Source organism: Metopolophium dirhodum, chromosome 1 (assembly GCF_019925205.1).
Source record: "Metopolophium dirhodum isolate CAU chromosome 1, ASM1992520v1, whole genome shotgun sequence".
NCBI lineage: Eukaryota > Metazoa > Arthropoda > Insecta > Hemiptera > Aphididae > Metopolophium > Metopolophium dirhodum.
The window spans coordinates 86311174-86337806 of NC_083560.1; the positions used below are offsets into that span (position 1 = coordinate 86311174).

The 26633-nt window shown below is 31.3% G+C and overlaps 1 protein-coding gene across 6 annotated transcripts in view; it reads right to left on the minus strand.

Annotated features, from left to right (window-relative positions):
• The window catches only part of LOC132933505 (nuclear factor 1 X-type), a 155409-nt gene that overhangs the window by 35667 nt on the left and 93109 nt on the right, over positions 1 to 26633 (minus strand). For 4 of the 6 annotated variants that reach the window (XM_060999777.1, XM_060999775.1, XM_060999774.1 and 1 more), the window contains exons 4-5: positions 19458 to 19641; positions 7901 to 7939 (exon numbers count right to left, since the gene is read on the minus strand). In XM_060999777.1, coding sequence (XP_060855760.1) covers positions 7901 to 7939; positions 19458 to 19641 — 223 coding nt within the window. The remainder of the gene's footprint in view (positions 1 to 7900; positions 7940 to 19457; positions 19642 to 26633) is intronic. The other 2 variants (XM_060999776.1, XM_060999779.1) reach the window with 1 other exon arrangement.

Genomic DNA, 26633 nt, shown 5'->3' on the forward strand with positions numbered 1-26633 from the left:
TATATTATACCATATACGACCGATATGCAAAGGCGGCGTACGCATATATTGAATATCCTAAGTGTGTGTAACGTGGGCGGACTTGGGATTTTCCAGGACAGAGTTGGTTGATACCGTGCACCACATGCCCAGATCTTGGTGGATCTTTGCAATAGATCAATTCGGCCGGCATGCCAAATACTGTAATATTTCTTCATATTATTATTTATAGTGGTTTTATCGTTTTCTATTTTAGATTTTGAACTTGCCACGTGCGTTACTATTACTTTAGGTTTGGTTTTTTTATGTTAACTTTTTTTTCCGATAGCTCCAAAATGTATAGCACTCCCGTCGGCCATCGACTATAAATTGAAAATCATACACGGTCGGTGCTATTTATTATATACAAATCATTTTAGAATTTCCAATTAAATTGCGAAAAAAATGGGAAATTTGTGTGGCAAACCAAAGTAGTGATTTAAAAAATAATTTGATTTAAAATTAAAATTAAAGACGTGATGTACTTTTGGAAGAACATGATTAATGTAAATGACGCTGATATAAGTATTTTGAAATAATCAAGTATACTGTAATTTTAATATTGGTTTCAAAATCACAAACTAATATTATATGTTATACAATAACTTATGATTGCTTTTAGTTATTCTATTTTACTTTATATCTAATAGTCCTCATTTTTTACTTTGTCTGTAAATCGTTTGAGTCAACATATTTTGTAAGGATTTCGAATACTACAATTTGTACCAAATTTTACATAGTCACTGTGTGTTTATAGTATAAAAGTAATACGAGATTTGCTCGAACCATTATTTTCTGAATTCAATTGTTAGATGACAGTATCTCAGTTGTATTATAGCCGTTTGAAGTTACGATTTCGAAGTTTGATATGATACGTATCGTCATTCAACGACAGTTTATATATACATATTATTGGTATATTATAACATTGTTATTACGTATAGAGAGATGACAAAAGTGAATAAATCAAAGCAGTGCATAGCATGTACAACATATGTATAGAGACGTTTTATAGACGCACTAGAGAGGGCGAAACGACCAGAAGAACAATTTAATATATGTATATGTTAGACAAAATATCGAATAGGGAAAAGACCGGAAATACCATCGGCAGATCCGGCGTTTACTATGCGCTTCCATCGGACGTATTATTTTTTTTAGCCTTTTCACCGTCGTTTATATTCAACATAACATTATCGTATTATTGTGAGATACGACCTTTTTAAACTGCACTGACGTCACTTTATTACATTATATAAAAACGGAAATTTTCAGATTATTACAAGCAACTCGATTTGAAAAGCTGTCGACAGTTTGTTAGTTAATACATAAATTATATATTATTATTATTACTACATGTAATATCGAATAATTACTAATAATAAATTACGGCAATGTATCTATATCAATAAGCAATAAATCACATCTAAGTATATAAATATATTATATTATTGCATAATATTATAGTATCTGCGCTCTGTGCATCAAATAAATAATAAATATTATTTCGGATCGAAGCTATAAATGCTGTTATATAAAATAAGTTAAAATGTACAAGTTTCGACGACCCCGCTAACTGTGTTTCATGCCGATTTGATTGTTATTTATTAATATTTGTGTACTTTTTGCAAAAATGAATGATTAACGTAAAAGGAGTTTATCTCTGAAATTACAAAATCCATCTACCATGCAGTAATGCATAAAATATACTAACATTTTCTTAATCAAAATTTAAGATGCATCAACGATCATATGTTGCTTTATAAATTACTAGCTGACTCCGTGCACTTTATTGTCCGTTAAAAAAGCCAACTCTATATGATTCAAACTTTGTACAGTTCGTTATTTAATATTTGGTGTAATAGTTTTCAAAATTTAAAAGTTTTCATCGACTATCTGGAATTTTAAAATACCTGTGCAAGTACCACTTTAAAATGCAAATTATAATACGTCTGCAACTTTTGAGGGAGTATACTCAACAACTTCCCAAAGTTTCGTGGCGATCAGATGAATAGTGTAGGATTGCTTAAAGGAAAAACAGACATACATTTGCTTTTTTATATATATAGATAATATAGGTACATTATAGTTTATATTATACTGTACAGTGTACATAATAATTTTAAGATAATTGTATACACATAATTTTATTATTAGTAATAAAAGTCTAGAACTATAAACAGATAACGATAATAAATAAGGGAATTTGCCTTTTCAAGTGTTTCGATACAATAAATAAATGAAATGTCGAAAGCACGCAAATAAAATGAGGTTAAGTATCAGCACTCGCATGCCCCTCAGACCTCTGCACGCACCATATACCACCACCTTCGTAGACACACTCAAGTAACTGGAGTGTAAGCCATAAGGGGACAGATCTTGTTTAGTAATAATAATTATTTCAATTGGAACGGATGCAGGACCTTTTGCAAACTATTTTTGAAAGTTCACCATTATTCTTTACAAATGTGACCTTAATTTATTGGTTTACGATTCCAATTACTTGGTAAATACACAAATATAAACGCTCACATATAACAATAAATATATAATACAGTTTTTCCAATTACTAAACAATTTTTAACAATTAATGCTTCTGTTTATGAAATCAAAAATACATAGGAGCCAAAAACTTGGGGTTTATACTTTACACACAGTCTTTGCATATAATAGTTTTAAATTGCTCATTATAAAATAATTTTTATAAATAGGTAATGATTTAAGAGGACGTCTTACTCACCTATGTTGTCTCCGTCTAACGCATCACATGACTCATCTTACGTTCAAAATAAAATAGAATGTAAAATTTGATATATTAAACGTTAGACGGAGAAAACTGACAAGTGACAACACATGCGAAATAATAACTTTAGACACTTAATAATTAGTAAGCATATACATTAGTCATACTTACACTATTTTATTAATACTAATGTAATCAGAAATAGTCGCAAAAAAAATTACTAAAAACTAAGATAATGTTTGAACAGCAACAAGAAATGAGAGAATGTCCCTGCATCAAAAATTACTATATTATCAAAATGTAATTAATTGGCTTGTAAATTTGTAAACATGTATTGATTACACAGCTATATATACAAAAATATTTTTATTTTTTGTGAATTCACAAGAAATGAATTGTAAAAATAGCTCCACTCAGAATTTAAAATGGTATAATATACAATATTATGCACTATTGCTGCTATTTAAATGAATCATCCAACATGCTCGTGATAATTATAATTAAGATTATTATATTCTATATGAGTTTTGGAATAAAGTCAAATTTCTCCACATTAAACCAGGGAAGAGGCTGTTCCGCAATAATTATTGTTTTATTTTATTCCGAACTTTGTAACCATTGGGTATAGGTACGGAACAATAAGAACACTATCGATTCAACGCATAATATAATAAGTACATATGGAACAGACAACATCCACAAGAATAGACGTCGACCTACAAAAACCGAAAGACACCGCACACTTCGTGTTTATTAGCGGTGTGGGTTAGCCGTCGATGGAGTATATTATATGCGGATGATAAATGACCGGCGCGCCATCGATGTTGGCTATAAATATCTATTTTTTGTACTACAGTCTCTTGAAATCCGACGCAGTAAACCGCACCGTTAGCAATGCTTGTCGTTTGATATGCCGTATCGCATGTACTGATGTACATTAAACAAGACTACAACTGCAGTATAATTCAATATACCATCCAAATTGATATCTATTTTGATGGAAGCTGTGTTAAATTCTATCGTTACATATTATGTTAATTGAGAAAACGAATATATGTTTTCTTCAACTTTTTTTTTATCAATTTTGGATGATTAGCTGTGAAATATAATGACGCTAATGGACGGGTCCATATAAGTAACTGTCGATATTTTGTTTATGAAATTTCAATATAAATTATCATAGGTATTTCCACCATTAGGTTAAACAAAAAGTTAATTAGCCCGTACCTAATATTTAAACTGTAAATCTTGTATTGATACAGGATAGGATTAGGAAGGATTTTTATTAGAAGTTAAGGAATTAATGTAGGAACATTTTGATATGAAGAGTGGATAAGGATTCATTCAAGACAGATAACGTCTATAGTACTTCTATTAGGTACCTGAAATAGCGGGATGATTAATGAAAACCGCGCTTTTTACGAAAGGAAATACACCAAAACTGGGGTCAAATACATGATGAACTGAGCTCTAAGCATAAAGCGTGTTTTGAATGGCCCAATCACCACCTAGATTATTTGACTATTGAAGAACATCATGCATCTTATTAGGCTTTAAATTAATAAGTGCCTTTCAAATATCAATACAATAATCACAATATACATTGTATTTGTATATATAATTGATGGCTTATCAAGATTGAAACCACAAGTGAGGCTTCCCAGACAGAGACGGACAAACAAGAAGAGGAAAAGAAAAATTCACCGTGGTCCGTTGCTTTTCGCGAAGGGGGATGACAATATTCGCAGACGACTGCAGTATGGATAAAACCAACAAAAACACGACAGGAAAAAAACCGACGACATCAACGACAGCGAAAGTCCATAAAAGTAAGTTTCTGAGTATATATATACAAGTCGCGCGCGCGATGTACACCCACACACACATACACACACACACACACACACAAACACATATATATATTATATACATGGCATACCCGAAGGACGGCTCTGCCTGGCCGGCCGGCCGGAACCGACGACGACGCCGACCGGATGGGGCGTATAAAAAGGTCTTGTATCCGGTGCCAGTTTGACCATTTGACACCCCTCGGCGGCGGCGGCGTCATCGCGCAGTGTTATATATATATATATATGCACACAGATACGGCAGAGGATAGGGTACCCACACACACAAACAAGCACACGCACGCGACAATGCCTCTACTTCCGCCGGCCGCCTCTCTAGTAGCCGTCGTCGTCGTCGTTGTCGTCGTCGGATGCTGGAAGTTCCGGTCTCGTCGGACCTCGTCGGGCGAGCGCGCGCGTTGTTCTTCGGCGTTATTGTCGTCGTCGTCGTCGTCGTCTACTGCTGCTGCCGGCCACAGCGTTTGTGGCGAGGCGCGAGCGCGTTTATATAGTTGAATTATCGTGCGGAAAACAGTTGTTTTTCCTCCGCCGTCCGTCTCCTATACATGTGGCTCTCTGTATTATAACTGCTTTTTTGTCCTTTATTTATTTATCATTATTATTTTTTTTCCCGCACGCGTTCAACATAATAAATGTCCCCACCGGCCGTCTTCCGCTCGCAACTCGTCGTCGTAAAAAAAAAAAGTGCTTTATTATACCGCCGAAGACGCGTGGCGTCTCCTACACCGTAATATATATGTGTGTGTGTGTGTGTGTGTGTTTCTATATACGTATAAGACAATAAGACGAAATAGTCGACACAAACTGACCGTAAATATTTATGTGCGACCGTTCTGCAATACAAAATGTTCCTTTTTATATAGGTACGTTTCCGCGACGCATGCGTTTATCGGCCATGTATACCTATATATTATACCTTATTATCTATAGGCTATAACCGTATTAATTTGTGACCATGGCGGTCACTGTTTATTCTTCTGTAAACATAATAATAAAATTGGTTTCTATTGCAGCATGCGGTAATATAATACATAAATATTATTACGTAAGGTGTACGTACTATAACAAAAATTTGATTTTTTTAAAATAAATTTTACTTTATTCATATAACTAACCGTATATGAACCGTTAACATTTTGAAATCTCGTAACTAGATTAGGTACTAATAGTATGAATAATTATTATACTAAACGAATACAAATACTTTATTTTTTAGAAAGATTGACAAATTGTTAAATTACTTGAACGTTTTTAGTAAGCGCAGATAAAAACTATGTCTCATCCGATACACGTGATAATTTCGAAAAAATATATTTAAGAAAAATATCTTTATCAACACTATAAATTATTATGCCTACCTATTATTTTATGAATATTATTTACACAGTATACGCATCATAGAAAATGTCCTAAGTCACTTGGAAGTTTGAATAGTATTAACTGACGAGATCGACTCAGTGTTTGTACACGGTATAATCCATTGCAGTATTATATTAAATACACATTTGGAGTCTCGTAAAACAGTTATAACAGTCATCCATCCAATAATAAGGAACGAAATTTAATGATAATATTGATTAGGTACGAAACGCTCTTTTTTCTAACAATGATTTTGATTGTCGGCGACTACGCCACGTAGTCGAAACGTTGATAAATATTATATTTTAGAAAGATTCTTGTACGGCTTTAATATAATAATATATTACGCATAAATATATCACATCGGACTCGTGTATAGTATTTATAATAACAAATAAAATATTATATTATATGGTGTTCATCTTTGACGATTAGGCACGCTTTGCCTCTATATTATACGTTCCACGCGATCGGTGTATAAGACCATATTATTACTATGATTGTAAAGTATACCTAATGTACTTATGTGTTTATTATAACGTGTATATACCTACTCCACGTCTGGGAAATATGACGTAAATCAAGATGCAACTCGTTTTCGCGTACCCGACGCGGTACGAACTGATTTATTATATAGTTTCCAGTATGAAAATAATAATAATAATGAGTATGACATTTTAATCGAATATAGTAATAACCACGGTATAATCGTAGTGGTATGAAAATCCAAATATATATTATGGTATGATACGGTGTTTCATAATAATATGTAATTCCCGATTAATTTTAAATCAATCCGCAATAAAGCTAATTTTATTACAAATTTGTTTTCAATCAACTCAATACGTATTTAAGTGATTTTACCACTTGTTGTATTCTACCTTAGACAGTCATCAAACTGTAAATTATAATATATATTTAGTATTGATATAGCCTATAAGTACCGTATATGATGATGTTAAGATATTCAATAAATACGTGAGTTGTTAACGAGACGGTCTGCGCTTTCCGAAGCGTATACAACAACAAATCGCCATTATCACGATACAAGCATTGTTAAAAAGTTTCAGTTTACTTAGCAGGAATGAGATTTATGAATCTATATATTAACGTCATCCGACGGAAATAACTTGGTATTTTAATACCAATTGTTATTTTATCTCTTAAATGCATACATTTCAATAAAAAGTGTTCAGTCCATTTTGTTTCGACGTTATTCCATCAATATTAGTCATGTGTTATGTACGAAAAACAAATCATACTAGGTATAGACAAAAAGATATGTCAAACAGAAAATAAAATTACACGATGAAAGTTCTCAAAATACTATTTAAAAAAATAAAAATTTCCCCATCGAAACAGTGCTAAAATATTAAAATATTGCCGTCCCCGATACAAATTTCTAAATAACAATTATTTAAAACGTCAGCTGGTCGTTGTATTGCCTACACAGAACGCCTTTTGTCCAAATTAAATATTTAAGCTTAATTTCGCTATTTGGGGGATTTTTATATTTTACGCAGTACCTTTGAACGATATATAATTATTACTAATATATTATCATAATATTTTGTAAAACAAATTGCATGCAAATAGAACGAAAATATTATACATCAATATATTTTAAAACATTTAGTGTTTTTTAAAAGAAATAAAATAGAAAATAGAAATATACAAACTTAAATATTTGTTTTTTTTTCAAATACTAATTCGTACGGCTAAAATGAAAAATAGAGTGAAATTATAAACATGGATTATATGAATATCCATCAGTAGAAATATTCGTGGTAATTTTCAAATATATTATACGTTATAATCATTTATACATTGAATATTTATATATTTCTATTTAATATTCAAGTAAGTATATATATTATTATATGATAAAACTCATGCTTTCAAATTATCTCACCTTTTTCATTGTTGTTGTCATATATTCCACTTAAGACTTCTGAAAAAAAAATGTAAAACAAAATCACCCCAGTCGCTTATGATAATTTAATACAAAAAAAAAAATATAAAAATAAAAATAAATAATAATGACATTGTTTTGTTGACGATGTTTCCAAATACAAATTGTATAGGGTTTGTTATTGGCAGACTAGTCAGAGTTATGTTGTCATCAACCGTAATAAGTATCGAATCGTAAAAATGTATAGGATGAATATTGTACTGTAGGTATTATAATACTCTATAGATACACTATATAGTATACAACTATTTTTTTATTTCACCAATTTCGTCCTCATATAATCTATACACTCGTTCGCCTATATACCAAGTATATTATATTACACCTATCCACCTATCTACCTTCTGATTAAATTTCAAAACTAACAAAATTATTTTAATACTTAATGGAAACGAATAGTTTAACTTTTAATAATTAATAACTACTAGGTATCTCAATTTTTTGATGTAAGTAAAAACCAAATGTTAAAAGTAATTTATTTTGGGTTTTAATAATTTTTAAGAATTTGACAAAATCATGATTGTATTGTTAATTTGAAAAAATGATTTAAAAGTAATATTTATTCATACGGTATAAAATAAATAAATATCGTTAAACAATAACAGATGGGGGAAATGAGACATATATAAATTGCATTGTAGACCCCAAATTCTTATCAATTCACAATTTTAATATTAAGGGCTGCTGGGTTAAACTGTTAAGTGTGTCCATCGTCACAAGGCTCATAAATTGTAAATAACATCAAATTCGTTATACCTATTTGATATGATCGAGAAAAATAATTTGTCGTAGGTACAGCTATAGATCATGTCATACTAATAAATCGTCACTGATCAAGCAACACCACCTATCTCACGTTTTGGTCAAATTGTATTTAACTTAAATTACTGCACGCAAATGCATTTTCTGGATCTCCCGTTTATAATTATAACAAAACCTAAAATAGGTTGTGTTGCATCTTCTTAATAATAAAGTATACATTATAATATAATATTTCCCCAAAGACTTGTCATATTCTCGATTAATGAAACATGCCGGTACAAAACTTTCGAGTATCGGATTTAGGTATTCCGCAAGTAACACGAAGAATGTTTTTTTACATAAAAAAAATATCGATAGATACACCACTTCTCAAAATTAACCGTTTTATATTTGAACCTGACTCCTACGCGTTTCTTTGGTTTTATAAGCGTATGAATAAACGACGATTATTACTATTATTATTACGTCCCGAAAACCACATTATGTACACGGTAATAATGTTTATAAAGTTGTTACTTGCGGATGGAAACGCAAGTAAGCGAGATGTCGAACGTATCATAATCATGGAAAACAATATGATTATACACTGCGATCTTGTATCGATTCACACGATCATACATCGCTTATCACGCCGATCCACAAATGACAGTTTTATCATTTTAAAAGCACGCAATGGCCATTTTAATCGTTAGAACGAGACGTCGCAAAGTTCGAAAACCAATATAATATTATATAGATAAACAGCATATTTGTTGTATTCCGGACGACACACACAAAAAAAAAAAATAATAATAATAATAATGAAAACCAAAAGCAAACGTAATACATTATATTGACTAATAAAACGCAGTAATAAATAAACGGGCCATCAGAGTTGTCTGCAGCGAAACCGTGTGGGGGTGGAACTCGCGTATGCATGAACATAATAATATATTATCGTACGTATATAAATTGGATCGTCGGGGTGAGTGACAACCAGCGTGTACGAATGGGCGGGTAACACGCAGAAGTCGAAAGGAATTTCAATGGATGGGGTGGCGGTTGCTGTCGGGGGTGCATGAAATATATTTTAAACGCGATGTCGACCGAAATTTGGGACAGTTTTTTTGGGGGGGAGGGAAGAAAAAACACAGATACCTACATACTAAAATGCGGAAAACCCGTACACGTATGCAACAGTACAACTTAATAGTATCGACGACGTATTTTATGTACTTAGGTATACATATTATAATGAACGGGATCCGCGATTCCGTGGATTGTTCCGGTGATGACCACAAAGATATTTTAAGCGAAATAATAACTAATACGTCGTCAAATCATACCTATAATAATCAACAAATTAAATGTATTTTTTATATTCGGGGTAAACTCAAACAATAAAATCATCCCATCAATTGAAATATTAAAGATCAGTCAATTAAATACCTCGGAGTCTTCCGCCATGAAAAACTAACCTGGAAAACACACATAAATAAAATAATGAACCTATGCAATAATGAAAATGTTATACCCCCTGCAATAAACTATAGCTCAACACTACATATTATTAAATGCTCACTACTACTATATACATCAATAATAAGACCACTCTTATTATACGCATTTCCAATGTGGTCCGCCAAATCTCAAACAAAAATTAAAAATCTACAGTCAATTAAACAATATACAATTCTCAGAATAGCTCTAAAAGCCCCCTAGTTCATGCGCAACAAGCAACTGCACGACGACACAAAAATACCGTTCTTAGATATTTGGATCAAAGAACAATTCAAAAAAATTCATCAAAGACTCAACTCATCTGAACAAGATAACCACTGTAAAATTGCGAAGAAAACGAAAAAAGCCGATTGAAACCACGTTTCCCTTAAGATGTTTCCTTAATCATCATCAACATAATTTTTGTACTTTTATATTTATATTCATAATATTTATAAGATTTGATAATCACAGTTTTTTTTCTACATATGTTTATGTTAAAAAAATTTAATTATTTATACCAGCTAGGTAACATTATAACGTGGTCCTAATATATTATTGCGCAGTGGTGATTTTTATAAATATCCACGAGATATTAGGACGAGAAAACACTACAGCTCACCCCGTGCACACACACACCTCAGTACCGTTGCGAGATAATATTATAGGAAACGCTCTCACGGTAACTGCCTCGGGACTAAGTCGAGAGGTGATTTAGAAGGATTTCGTAGATACGTTATATAAAGTCCATTTTGCCGGTCAATAAAAAAATAACAAAAAAAACCCAACAACAGTGTCAGTGTTGCAGTTATTTGCGGTGTGTATCTCGTGTGCTCACGATTAATGTGATCGGAGGTGCAATGGAATAGGAGTATTGTATAGGCAATTATTCTAACATAATATTTTTCCATTGGTCTGTGTACTAAAACAAAACCGAGATCAGAGTGAGCAGGTCGTCATCGCACTATCCTGGTTATGATATCTGAACACAAATTCAAAAACACTGACAAAATAACACGGGTATACAAAAAAAAAAAACTATGATTTTTAAGTTTTAAAACCACGATTATTCTATAGATATTTACTTATAGACTATAGTTATATTGAAAACGGTTTTTGATTTCAAGACATTCTTGTTTTTGAAAAATGTTTCCAAAAAATAAATAAAAAATATAGGAATGATGTATTGATTAGAATGCATTCGCTATGCCAATGTATCCACTAAAAATATCTTTCCTATAGTAAGATCCAATTTTTCAAATTTACTCAGTTAAATTATATTAATTCAATAAAATATATAAAGCATAATATCCTGCGTTCCCGTAAAAAACACTGTTTCTTATTATAGAGCCACAATAATTATGTTTTACTACATTATCATAATGTTCGGACATTATACTACCTACCTAAAAAAAAAAAGGTATCTGAGATCGGCCGTTTTTTTAAAACGGTTTAAATCAGCATAACTTTAAAAGTAGAATATTAGTTGTAATATTATAAATATGCGTATTCAAACGGGGTTATACCATAGTTTTCAAGTCCAGGTCAGAGAGCTGGTGGGTGTAATGTGTATTAAATATTATCACAAGTGGACGAGTACTAACACGGCGATCACTCTGTACATTTACGAGCGTTTGCCACCCAACTGGATCTCCGCGGATGTATCGTCGTCCCGCGCACGTAATATATCGATGCCAGTTTTTTTTTTTTTTGTTATCTTCCTGTATGAAAAAAAAAAAACAAAACGAAAACAAAAACTGGTTTCGGTTTTGCTCCCATATAATGTTCCACACATATACACTACCAATATAAATTATATTACATATTATTCATTTTAATAAGCGAATTTATTGTGCGGATTACTATATATGTACCTACACCACGGTATAATAGTGCTCGCGCGAATCGTCCGACGCGTAATCGATTTCACGCATAATATAAATCTTTTCGGCGGCAATCATGCACATAATATAAAATATTATGTACCTAAGTTTGTGCAGAATGTAAACAATCGAAAAAATTAAAAATTGTTTGTACTATAATAATGCAGCAACGTTTGCAAACTGATGAACGGGCGGTCACCATCGTGTTTTCTCTTTACCATCGCGAGGAAACGGGAAAAACTGCACGGTGGCCCACCCTGTATAGATACCTGTATACTGTATACTCATATATACCATACGTTTTGCACAAATCCACACAAACACACACACACACACACACACATAAAATATATTATGTATATAAATGTGTTCTTGAATAAACATTCCGGAAAACTGGTATAATAGTCCAAGGAGAATCTATAAGGATAAAAAAAATAAAAAACTACATAACCGAACGTTTTATTTTATGCTAATTCCCCGTTCAAGTGTGTATAATGTATAATATATATATAATATATTATATTATATATGTTAGTACCTATATGTGTGCGTATTTGCTATATCTGCTCGACGCTTCAAAATCGAATAATTGTGCACAAACGAGTTTTTGACATTATTTTTTTATCATTCAAATGTTTCACCACTTATAGCATATAATATTGTATACCCATCATCCATATATATATAATAGTAATAATATGTATGAATAGTTGTAATAGTTACAGCAAATATTTTTTTCCGATCATTACACATTTCAGCCGTCACTCGTAAATCACAATCGCATATTATATAGTTAGATATAAGCTAGTGTATTTTATGTCACATAATCAGTAAGTATTTGTTTTTAAATAAGTCTATGTGGTTGTTGAGTTTCACGTTGATCAAAGTGATGGAAATTTAGGGTGTTAGCATTTGTTTTTATTAAATTAAAAGACCACAAAACCATTTCCGTCTTAAACGCGTCTCCACTAGGGCTATTACGAGCTCTAAGTTGGAAATTAGAGGATACAGTGATAGAAAGAAATACAGTGGTATTTCAGTGAAGAGAAAGTGTTTAAATAGGGTTTTACCGATATTTTTAACTAGTGTGACGTCGTTATGTGTGGACTGTTATATTTGAAAACATAGAAGGGAGCTTTGGTTGTTTGATGGAGACATCAAATTTCTATATACCGATATTGGTTTTAAAATAAGTATTTAAGAGTGTTTTATTATTAAAGAATCGATGGTTCAAATCTAATCACTTGATACGGATATGAGAGGGGCTGTAAGTTAGTGGGAGGTCTAGTTAAATACCTAAGTACAAATTGCACTGCAGAAAGGTCGCGTATAATCAACATGTTATTGAGAGTTATAGTAAGGCTGTTCTTTGGTCTGAGTGTGAACGTCAATATATATGGACCTGCATTTGTTAATATAAATTCCCCAAACTTGATAAAGCGAGTGTGTTTAGTCAAATTTTTATATTACATAAACAACTGCTGCAGGTTTTATATTATATGTATCGGCCGACAGATATACCTGCAGATGATATTAATATTCCGTTTGTGAAAATAAAAACTAATTATTAAAAAAATAAAAAAACAACAGATACTACTGCACAAAATGAATATATACTTATGGAATACAGAAACAATTATTTTCTATATCCAAACAGTCAGCCTTATAGATGCTATCTACTTCAGTAGTGCTGTATATGTATATATACATATATAGTGTATTCCCATTGAAATGATTATGCTTGAAATCAAGATTCCGAATTTATTACACTAATATGCAAGACACGGACCGGCTGTTGCTCAGACCTGAAGAATAAATGATCGTTTTCAACTTGGTACCTACACGCACCGATATATTTAACATTTTAATCTGTGACGGCTGTAAATATTAAATAATAATCTCAAACAAACTCATAATATACCCGTCTATATAATATATTACTATCAAAATGTGTATGGGTACACGCTATTCCTTGGTACGCAATTTTAAATTTAAAAAAAAAATATTAAATTATAATGATTATTAACATAATAATGTAAGTTACATTTTAAAATAAACAGTTTTTTCGATGTACAGGTAAACAGAAATTAGTCCAAAATCATACAAAGTCTACATAATATGGGTATTTACTCCAAATATTATCTACGATATCTCTCAAATTATCAAACAAAATGTAAAACAATTATACTTAGCATGTATCTAGTATTAGAAATATGATATATTTATGGATATTTTAAATATCCGCCAATCAAATTAAATATCTAAAAAAACCCAAAACCAGATAATCTGTCTCAAAATTAATAATCAAACCATCATTATTTAGATAATATGGGTCCCAATATATATCTAAAGCCACAAATCTCCTAACATTTTTCAATTCAAATTTCTATTTCCTCACTCTGAAAAGTGACAAAAAAACACATATTCAGATCGGTTGCAATAACAATAAAATTAAAACTTCAATATATACATGACCAGCCTTTTATCCCATCAAGTAGTCTGCAGATTCAAATTTCACGTTATGATCATATTATTGAAGATCATGTTAAATTAATTTGAACATCGACGACGGATTGCGCTCGCCGCGATTACGGATATTATATTATATTTTTGTCCCGTGCAGAAGGTCACACACGAATTTATCAAAATACTAACCGAAGTGGTCAACGACCGGCGTGGGATCTAACGTTCGTGACAACCTTATGATATTGTGATTGCACTTTTATATTATTATTTTATATATAATAATATGAATAAAGACATCATTGTCGTCTTGTCCGAGACAGGAATACAAATTTCAATAATTTTTTTTTATTCATTTTAATTATTTCGTTGCGCTCACCACACGGTGCGTCGTTGTGTGTGTGTGTGTGTGTGTGTGTGTGTGTGTGTGTGTGTGTGTACGTATACAACACGTGTTGTACACGCGTGCACACAGATATGTATGCATTGTTTTATAACAATATAATATTATTATGATAATATGGCTATATATATATATATAATATTATATAGCATTACGATGTTATCGCCGTGTGGAGACGGACGCTGAAAAGCAGAACCCCACGCCGTTGTATATTAGTTACGGGTGGAAAAGTGGGAAAGCGACGATACGATTTGTAACATTTTTCTAGAGTCATTGTCGATCGGGAGAGGGGGGGGGGAATCGAGAGACGAACGTACCCCTCATTTAATGCACGAGGTCATAAAAATATAGGATAATTAAATGATCTTTTTTTTATGTTACCAACCACGAGCATATTATTAGCTATTGTAGACGTATTGACGTATTCAATTATTGTTACAAAGCAACTAACAAGTACAACACATTTTAATAAAATCTAATATTATTTACGTATAAAACCACTTGCACCGAAACAACGTCCGTACCGGCAGTGAAGAGCAACCGCGCTGGTGATTGAAACCGATGATCGCGGGGTCGGGTTTTCTAGTGGTCCACGATAATAATATTATCATTATTATGTGGAATGGCAAGGCGTTTTGATGTGCGTATATTATAATATTATTATTACCTACAATATTATGCAAATTTTGCTCGAAAAGAAAACGGAAAAATGTTTTTTTTATAATGCGCTGCTGTGTCTCCGACGGAACCGATTTCAAGGGCTCCGCGCTCCAATCCTAAGTACCCTCTGTTTTTTATTGTCACTAGAGTGAAGCAGCCAAAACGACCTTTACCCGAACTCGTCGTAATGATATCGACCTCTCCCCCCCCCCCCCAAAAAAAATATAATATATAATACCTATATATATTATAAACTAAGCGTTGCACACCTACGGCGAAGGTTTTTTTTAAAAGGTCCGCACGGATGTCTAAAGAATATTATTATATAATACGCTCGGGACAAAAGTATATAAGTCATTACGAAAATGCACTTAGGGTTATTTTTTGAATGGCTTTTATATCGTAATTTATTTTATAACCAACTGCATTATTAGCTTCAGTTTTTTTTTTTCAAACTGTAGCCCTTTTGTAGGTCATTCACGAAGTTCAATAATATATTACGTATATACTATATATACCTATGTTTAGTCCATAAAAATACCACTATGTACAACGTATTAACATAACCCCTTTGGTTTAACCTCTGAGTAAAATTTTGAGCACACGAATAATACACGATAAATTTCACACTCACACACACACACACACACACACACACACAAACACACGTGATAAGTTCATATAGTACTCTATTTATTATAGTATTATATTAAATTGGATTGTTGGGATACAGTTGAGTACCTATATCAAATTATATCAAATATAGGTGCCTAATGTTTTTGCGTACTTTAACATTGAACGTCATCAATATCGTTTTCGAGCGACAATAAAATACTAGATGCCCGCCTATCTACTATAATTAGGTACTAATTATTATTAATTAATATTTAGGTTTATTAACTATTAAATATTATAATATTACTATATAATATTATTATATATTTGAGTACAGATCGTCACATTGATTTAGGCGGAAATGTGAAATATTATGCTGAATGCTGAACATAGTAAAACCATTATATAAGGTTACACGATAGCAATATCGACTGTTATTGAGGTATCCTCCCCTGTCTCTGGTTAAAATGAAAACCATCAAACTCACAAAAAATACATGTACAGTACTTTACAAGTCATATCATTAAAATATAGGTACGTTGTACTATACGAACTCAACTTGTACCTATAGACAATAATAATAATAATAGTAATAATAATAATACGCATTGTGGTCGATCACACGTCCGCGATATTAAAATTTTATTCGCTTCGTCGTGCTTACGTACGTACTAAGTACTAAAAACTTATATAGTTCCCATATATATATATAAATAGAGAATGAGTAATGACAATATAACCGTTCTCACCGACGCGGTCCGGTTCGGTATAGGACGACGAGCGTATACATAATTTGAATTCAAATTTTACTGGCGACGGATAAATAATATATAATGCATCGCGTTTATATACAACCGTAGTCACGTCGCTCACACGCCGTCGCGGATCTACGGAATGCATTAGAATAATATAATATTATAAAATATGTTATTATTACTATTATTATTACCATCACTATCATTGTTATTCCGTTTATAACGGTGGCGATTTTAACCATTTCTAGGTGCGCGACCAGCCGTGGCGTGTCCTTGCCCTAATTATGAGCCTTGTGAGAGACGACATATCGTTATAAATTAGACGTGTGATTCGGGCCAGAACGTCGGTTAGTATTCCGACCGACCAACCGCGTGAGACCCAATACTCAAGCCGGAGAAAATATTACGTATCCGATATACATATACATAAAAATACGAACGTATATACACGAGGACATGCTTGATCGAATACCAATGACTGTGGCGGGTCGCGGTTCTCGCGCAAGCATTTGGCAACAGTTTATATTATTCTCATCGAACCGGCTGAGCAGGCGTAGGAGAAGAGGACGAAGAATAATACCCTTTATCGAAAACTACACGTTGCAGACATTTAGCGAAAGAGTTAGAAAAAAAAGAAAATATATTGAGAGAGTGCTAGGGAGAAAGAGAAAGAAAGAGAGCCATAATCAGCTATGTTACCTACCCATCTCCTACTGTCTAAATTACATGTATTATAACATTTATTCGAATCGATTAACATTTCACACCCATACACAGAATTTTCAGAAGAAACTAAATATTAAATAGATATATATTATATAGTGTTTAAAAGTTAGTAACGCTCTAACACCCTGAATATCAAAATGATTTTTACGAAATGATGCGTTAGAGAAAGTAGTAAAAAAAAATAATAATCGAAATCCCCGTAAATGTATAATACATACAGTGGTTTAATCTCGATAATAGTAAATGACATAAAGCCCACAATCGTACGACAACGGAAATAGTACCACACAATATTATACTTAAAATACGCATAATATGTATTATAATATACGCAATATTATTGTAGACTACGTAATTGAAATGTACATGTCTCATCATATTAATAAAGAATACAATTACCTACGTGAAAAACGAAACGAAAAAAATATACATTTTTAGTCTGTACGTTTTAGGTGGACGACATATCTATATATTATCTTTAAATTCGTATGATTTAATGGGACGGATATTAATTTAACTAAACTACAAAAGCCATACCAATAAAGTACATATTATATTCAATACCTGCATAGTGTTTATACACCATTTTTACCTTTGCTTTTGCCTATAATGAAAGGTCCGTTGAGTATTTAACATTAACAATTATTATGGCGTTGAATTAAATTTGGAAACAGAAATATGAATTTTGGAAAACATAATAATTGCAATGTTTCGTATATTTTGGAAACACCGTGTTATCACGTCTTATATAACATGATGACATTGAGTTTACGGACTATACTATTATTATAGTTTATTAAACAGAGTTTAATAATGGCTTTTTACCTCTCTTTATATTGGTAAAAATTAAAAATAATTCCATTTTCCCCCATACATTTCATATTTTATACACGCGTGTATTATGATCAACATGTGAAAGCCGGAGTAAAAATTACATACAGATTATTTTTTTCGTATTATTGTAAGCCAGCTTGAAAATAAATTGTGTAAATAAAAAAAATTATATATATTTATAAACGCAGAGAACTGTATAATAGCCATATATATGTTTTGTTACGTATAGGAATATATTTATATACATTTGCATTTTTTTATTCAAAAACATAGATAGATTATACCAAAATAAGTTTCATAATCCTGTATGTAAGATTATATTTTGCAAATTTTATGAATTTGTCTATTTTAATGACATTTTGAAATTAATTACAAGAAAAAAAACAAAAGCTTATTTTACTAATTTTTTGATTTTAGATAAAATTAGTTTAACTTTTAGCCATTAATAAATTTTTTTTGAATAATAACTATTTTAAAAGATCATTTGATATTCAACTTTAGTTTAAGATATCATCATATTTCTTAAAAAGGTACATTAGAATTTCTTAATTTTGTTTAACGTATTTTAGTAACATATTAAGGCATACTAGCAGACATTTTTAGGGCTTATATAATCCTCAGCCTAAAAGTAATAAGGTTTATTTAATAATATTATTATTATTGATACACCTAGGGACGTATTTAAGGGGGACAAGGGGTACCATTTTTCGGGTGGCGATCTTTTTAGGAATGATTACATCTATAACTGATGAAAATATTTGAGGTTTTAATACACCCATATGACTATATAATACAATCCTAAATGGCTTAATGCCCAACAATTCAATATAATATAATATTATACTTATTAATTGGATTATTGGTTTTATTATTATTATTACTTTATATTGAATTTATATAATATAAAACGTGCTTACCGTGACTATTGATGTAATTGGCTAAGTACAAGTCCAGCTCACGGACGGACACGTTGATGTGGTAAGGGTTCACGCACAGGCTGGGATGTGTGCACTCCGGTGACTTTTCCAACCGTTCTCCATCCGTGCTTTCGAGTGGGATCGCCTTGAACAGTATCACCATGACGAGGTCCAGCCGCCATACCTGTAACACGCGGTGATTTGTCGGTTTTAACAGAATCGTACATAATATATTATTATATTATAATATTCTATAATTCTATACACAAGTAGGCAGAAACGAATTAAGATTTTTTCCGCCTATTATAACCCCTGACAATACTTTTATTGGATATGTTTCAGTAAGTTATTTGTTAAACATCATACGTCAACGGTTGGACAGCTAGATTGCCTATAGACACTGCAGCAAGATGGGTATTGTCATATATAATATAAACAGGACACCAGCCACAGAGGTGTATTATAGGTACGGAAATATACAAAATGGCAAAATATTATTTATATACTTTCACATATAATTATTTTTTTTACCTAGTATATATTATATACAAATAGCACATACACATTAAATCTAAGCACCTGATCCTAGAGTCCAAATATATTTTTTATTGTTTGTCTATTTATAAAATAACAAAAGTATTTCAAGTTAAAATGTTTAAATTAAAAACGATATACACTACCATATTTATAGATATTAAAAATTAGCAATAATTATAATACAAAATATAATTATTAGCCTAAACAGCCTATGCAATAATACCGCATTAGATGTAGGACTTTAGTATAGGAGTCATTCAGACATTTCTGGTAGAGAATCCCAACAAACGGTTGATTTTCGCTTTGCATTCAAAGTTTGATTGACGAGACCCTTTGAATATACAAGAAATACACATAGTTGTTGCGTATAACAGTGGTTCAGTCGTACACAACCCTTGACAGATTAAGGGACACCACAGTTGGAGGGCATTAGGATAATATAAGTTTTTACGAATTGCGAACCACCAAAAAATGTTACGCTTCGTTTGCATTTATATTATTATATTATGATCCCTATCAGCGCTCGGACATTATTTCCAGCCCTCATCACTCCCCTCCGTTTTTAACAATGCGTACCAATGTAGTTCGTGTGTATACGGAACGCATCATATGACGATTAAATTCAGCTAAAGACATATGAAATGAACTCTCCGATGACGTATCCGAAATGTCAGCTTTGTTTAAAACTTTAACACAGATATTATAACAATTTCAACAGTAATAATCCTATTATACTGCCAATCCAATTTAAAGCTTTAACAAATTACACAAACTATATTGTATAATAATTTAAAAGTTTTCATTTTCTCATAATTCTCAAAATTGTAATAATGATAAAGTAATTATCGCAGGTGATTTTTAATATTTTTTTAAACCTCGGACAAAGGGTTAGAGATTTAGGTTTGGATGGTCCGTTTGTATTCCATATTGAATTGATTTTTTCCCCGGCCTAGAACTAGATTTTTTTCACATAATAAAAAACAATCCATTTAAATACAAAAACAAAAATAATTTATATATTCCCTCAAGCCATAAGTACTACTGTTGGGTAGTTCCTTAAAATCATGTCAACTCACGTTAAAATCACATAAAAACCGCATATATGCCTATTGTAAAAAACCTTACAGATTGTATATTTTCTTAATAAATGTCAAAAAAAAAAAAAAATTTATATATTGTTCTTCTAAATACAGTTTCCTATGAAAGGTTATTAATAATGATACCTGTGGAAAATTGATATTTTTATTTTTTGTTACTTTAAACAGTGTTGAATTGAAAATAAATTTGCGTACATCTATGTTACGATAGTAAATTAAAAACAACAGGTATCAATTATATTATAATATACCTATGTCTAATGGATTTTTACGATTGTGTCGATTTGTGTCGTCACATGAAAAAAATAAAACAAAATTACATGAAAAAAACGGAATATGATTGAATGTAATATTAATATACTAATATAATATTATATTGTGTGCGTACTTTGTTCCGTGACATAATAATAAAACATATTACTAAGAATGAATATAGTTGTGTTTTGATGGTATTTTTCTGATTTTTTTATACGAAACATCTACGATATAAACGTAATAACTTCACATGTGTATGTATAATATATACATATTACACACGCACGATGTACACTCAAAACCCAGCAGGAGCGATGCGTTTTGCAAAATAAATCCGTACAACGACCTGAACGCTATATACAATAATATACGATGCGGGTAGTGGCTAAAATCGCTAAAGGTCAAATTCGAATTTTCTAATGACTTCCTGTCACTACACCGAACTTGCTATATGTTGTAAGTAATTCATATACATACTATAGATAAGTGTATACAGAGTGATTCCCTAAAAATTGTAAGTTCTCACCCCCCATGTTTTTAAATTCTGATTTTATGAATTTTGAACACCATGTTTTCAAGTACCTACTTATATTTTTTCACAACACTTAAAGAGTGTGCTGTGGCTATACCAAAATTTTTTTTCAAATAAGTATTACTTTTTCTTATAAATTGTTAATCCGGTGACTTTTTTAAATATAAACTGAAGTTTGAACAAGTAGTTGTTGAGTTATTTAACATTGTGTACTAAGGATATAACAGGTTTGAAAGATACGGAGCACTAGTGACTACGATAATTTGAGAATTAGAATAATAAATATTAATTCATTAACGTTTTATAATCGATAAAAATCATCTGAGTTTAATAAATACTAGATTTAACATTACATTTATTTTATATTTTAGTAAAATCATTTCAAATGACTACTATACATTCAAATAACTCAGAAATTACGCGATCAAATTTAGGGACATAAAAATAAAATTGTCCAAAAAATCATCTGCAGTAAAATATTTCGTTTAAAAGTTTGTATCTCTACAGGAGTCTCCTTAAATGATATATAAAATTTAAATATCTTATATATAATTGTATGTGTACTTAAAAATTAAAAAACTAGAATTTAAATTTTAAATGAATTCATTATTAAAGAAAAAAAAAATGAGAGTTATCATGTTTGGTGAATCGTCCTGTATACATATTTATGGACAATGGCTGGGTACGGGTTTTGTTTCAAACCGCGACCAAACTATGCGTAGTTTACCGGGGTCGTCAATATTATAATATTATTTGACTCGTCGCCGTAAATAAACTTATAATAAAAATAATAATAATGATGTGGTCGTCGTGTAGTATTTCCGTTCGTATTATAATATGTAAACAGTACCCACGGTTGCGGGTCGGTGAAATAAAAATTGTATTTCACAATCAGTGTAACACTAAAATGTAATGGACAATAAATTTCGCTAATTGGATGCGACAGACACCTCGTTGGTTCGTAAATTAGCAGGCCACCTTCGATGTATTTCTCCTGAAGGCACATACGCACGCACGTCACACACACGTGACGCACACTCTTATATGCGCTCACGAGACTCATGAACTCTGTTAGGTTTCGGTGTGGAGAGAGCGGAGAAGCAGAAGACGAGCCGACCAGAGATCGAAAATGTATAATATAATTAGTTATTGTATTTTTAAACCGATTATTGCAACACGTATATACGGTAACATTGCGGCAGTAATGAGTGTCGTATTCGAAATTAACATTTTATAATGAGATCGGACGGACAAGATTGAGTGCAATCAAACCCAGAAAATGTGTTCCGTCCGTAAGATTTATATAGTAGACGACATTATATACACATACATACCATTATATGTATATGAGTGAGTGTGTGTTATTTAAATCACGGTTTTAATTGACATTTCTTTTGACTGTGTGTATAGATGTTATTCGGTGTTGTCGTTCGGAGGTGAGCTAACATCAGTTGTATATTATATATTAAATTCCTATGGGCTATGACACTATACAACGCGTTTGCTTATTCGGCGTTTTACGATTTTCGTTTTGAAATTAATTATAAAATTTATTTTGTCATTGCACGTTTGGATATATATATCCAATATATTTAAGAAGTAATTATTTCTTACTACCTAGCTTTTTAATTTAAGTTTTGGTTTCTGTATCTATACCGGCAGTTATAATATTACTCATTTTTTTTTTTATTATATTGAAATAAATCTAAAATCTATACATCTTTTTGTACAATGAGTAGGTTTCAAATAAAAGTGGATCAACATGAACCATGAAATTAAGGAGGATACCCAGTGGTAACACACTATAAATATATTACTCATTACGAATAATTTTTTGCACTAGTTTATAATTTATTTCAAATTTCAACACGGTTCTAATTACTGAATAGTATCTACTTGTCATAATTTTTTGCTGAGTTTTAAACTTTAGTTTATTAATAATAAATTCTTTCGTACCAGTACCCTTAAGAGTCATTATATTAGCAGCCTATAGAACAAAAACATTTTAAGCACAATAAATACTAAATTGAAAATGTAGTAGACATTTCTTTATAAAGTTATGATTTTGATGACTAGTTACCATATTAATATATTATAGAATATAATGTGAAATGTATAGGTATATACGTTTACCATCTCACTGTATACTATGCCTAACAGTGGAATTAAACATTTTCTATTAAGGCCTATATGTATAGTAATATAATTCTGCGTACATCAAATCTTGTAGACGTATAATATTATATAACCATGAATATTACATATCACATTATTTTATTAAATGAGATTTTTTTTTTTTAAATTTAAATTTAATAATTTATTAAAACAACGAAATCACATACAGTGTAACAATGTAACAATAAATTATTAATTAATCTACCTCATTAAGCAATGCTTGTGGTGAGGTAGATGAGTTGATAGTGTACAATATAATATAATATTTAGAAAACAAAGAAAAATAAAAATGAAAAGATTAAATAAACAAGACTTAAACAAACTAAATTTGTGATTACCAACAATATTAAATACTTAAATTCTAGAAAATATACACTTAAGTTCAAGTTATAAGTAATTAACAATATCTTTTTTATTAGTTATAGAATTATTCTTATTAAGAGGATGTCAGCGCACTATTTGTTTTCTCTCTCTGGCTCACGCGAAACATAGACAAAACGCATATGCGCAGAATCGTTTTTTCTATGTTTAAAGTAATCTTAGAGTAAAATCACCCATTACAAAAAATATAGAGAATAATATTGTAATGGGTGATTTTACTCTATGATTACTTTAAACATAGAAAAAACGATTCTGCGCATATGCGTTTTGTCTATGTTGCGCGTGAGCCAGAGAGAGAAAACCAATAGTGCGCTGACATCCTCTTAATAGAAATAGATTTTTTTATTTACAGCGGCAATGAATTAAAATCAGTTGGGCCTAAATAGTCCACAAACTTTTTCCCAAAACTATTATTAGTATAGTTTATTTATAAACGATGCAAATTAATTACGTATTTGCGAAATAATATAATACACTCTTGACACTTTAGTAGTCCAGTGGCATACTTGAGGTGGCGGGAACAAGGGAATTCCTCCCTCCCCAGAAGTTTTTTAGCCAAATTCTAACTACCTAGTTATAAAGTTAATTTTTCAGTTAACTTAATAACTTAACTAGGTATCTAGTTGGATCCATGTAATAACTTATCTTTGTCAGTTGATTTGAAAAATATTACGTTAAGTTAAATCATGCATATACATAATATTCTATATAATTGTAGTTGGCTCTAATAAATAAAATTATTTAATTAATTTGTTGTTAAAGCCTACTTTAATCAATGATTTTAAATTAATATAAACAAATAATTAATATTTATGGATTTAATAATTAATTTGATATGTTGCCTAAACCACTAGAGATTGTGTGCAATAAGGATAATGTAAGATATATTTTTGGCAAAATGTTTAGTGAATACAAATTTAAAGTAAAAATTGATATTTACCCAACTGCTATGTGGTACTCAGTTGTTTATCAAAAATAATTAATTAACTTATATTAATACTTTTCTTCATATTAACTTTAAAAATTCACAGTTACCTACATGATGTATTTTTTATGAACTTTTAACTATTATAACTTAACATTCTCCACTTTGACAAATATTTCAAGTTAGTTTTGTTACTTAACTCGCCGGACTTTTTATGTTTATACGTACTGCTCGGAGCTGGTCGTCAAAATTGTCACTTGAAATATATATATATGTTTTTGTAACACGAATAATGAGTTATATTAATAATAATAATAATAATATTATCACGTTGTAGCGATATGGAGTTTGTTTTGCATCCGACACGCCGTCACCCGCGGGGTCTCAAAATAACGATAAAAGACGGTGACTCTAATACTACCCATCATCGTACCTATGCAGGCGGTGCATAATATCATCATTGCGTATATTATCGCGTGTGTATAGGCGTACGTAGCTGCCGATGTATCGCAATATTATGTAGTCGATTGTGTAAAACAGAAAGAAACGGGTAAAAATAAAATATTAACGGAACTGACCGCAGCATAGGCACCGCGAGACGACCGCGCCACCAGCGCCCTTTTGATTTACAAGCGTTACATCCCATCAACGAGAGCGAAATAATATGCATAACGTTCATGCGCACACCGCCAACATATAAACGTCGTATAACCTACTACAACGGCGGCATAATATTGTAAACCAAAAACGTCACGTCGTCGGGAGACGCGTTTTTTATGTACGTGTTATTTTTTTTTTTTTTCGTTTGTTCTCCTTTCGAATACATTATAGGTATAATATTATTATATACACGTACCTATATAATGCGTACACGAGCATGTATAGGTATGGGTTACCCGGTATACGTCTGCAGTGCAGCGAAATACCCAGTTTACAATATAATATAACGCACGCCAGTGGACGTATAATAAGCTATACCTGACGCGCGTGATGGCGAAGACGATGTACCTACATCAAACGCGTATTATAATATGCCTGCTGTAGTGTATATTATTATACAGGCACCTGATTTATTGCTATCGGATTCGATTTACGACCGGAATCTCTGCACCTGTACACTTTATACAATGTTGTTGTTATTATTATAAATATTATAATATTATGTACGCGTGTTATATTATAATATTATTATATATACGTGTATCCAGTGGCGTATCTGAATTCTGAAGCTCCAATAGTGGTATGACGGGCGGGGGAGATACGATTAAAATGTT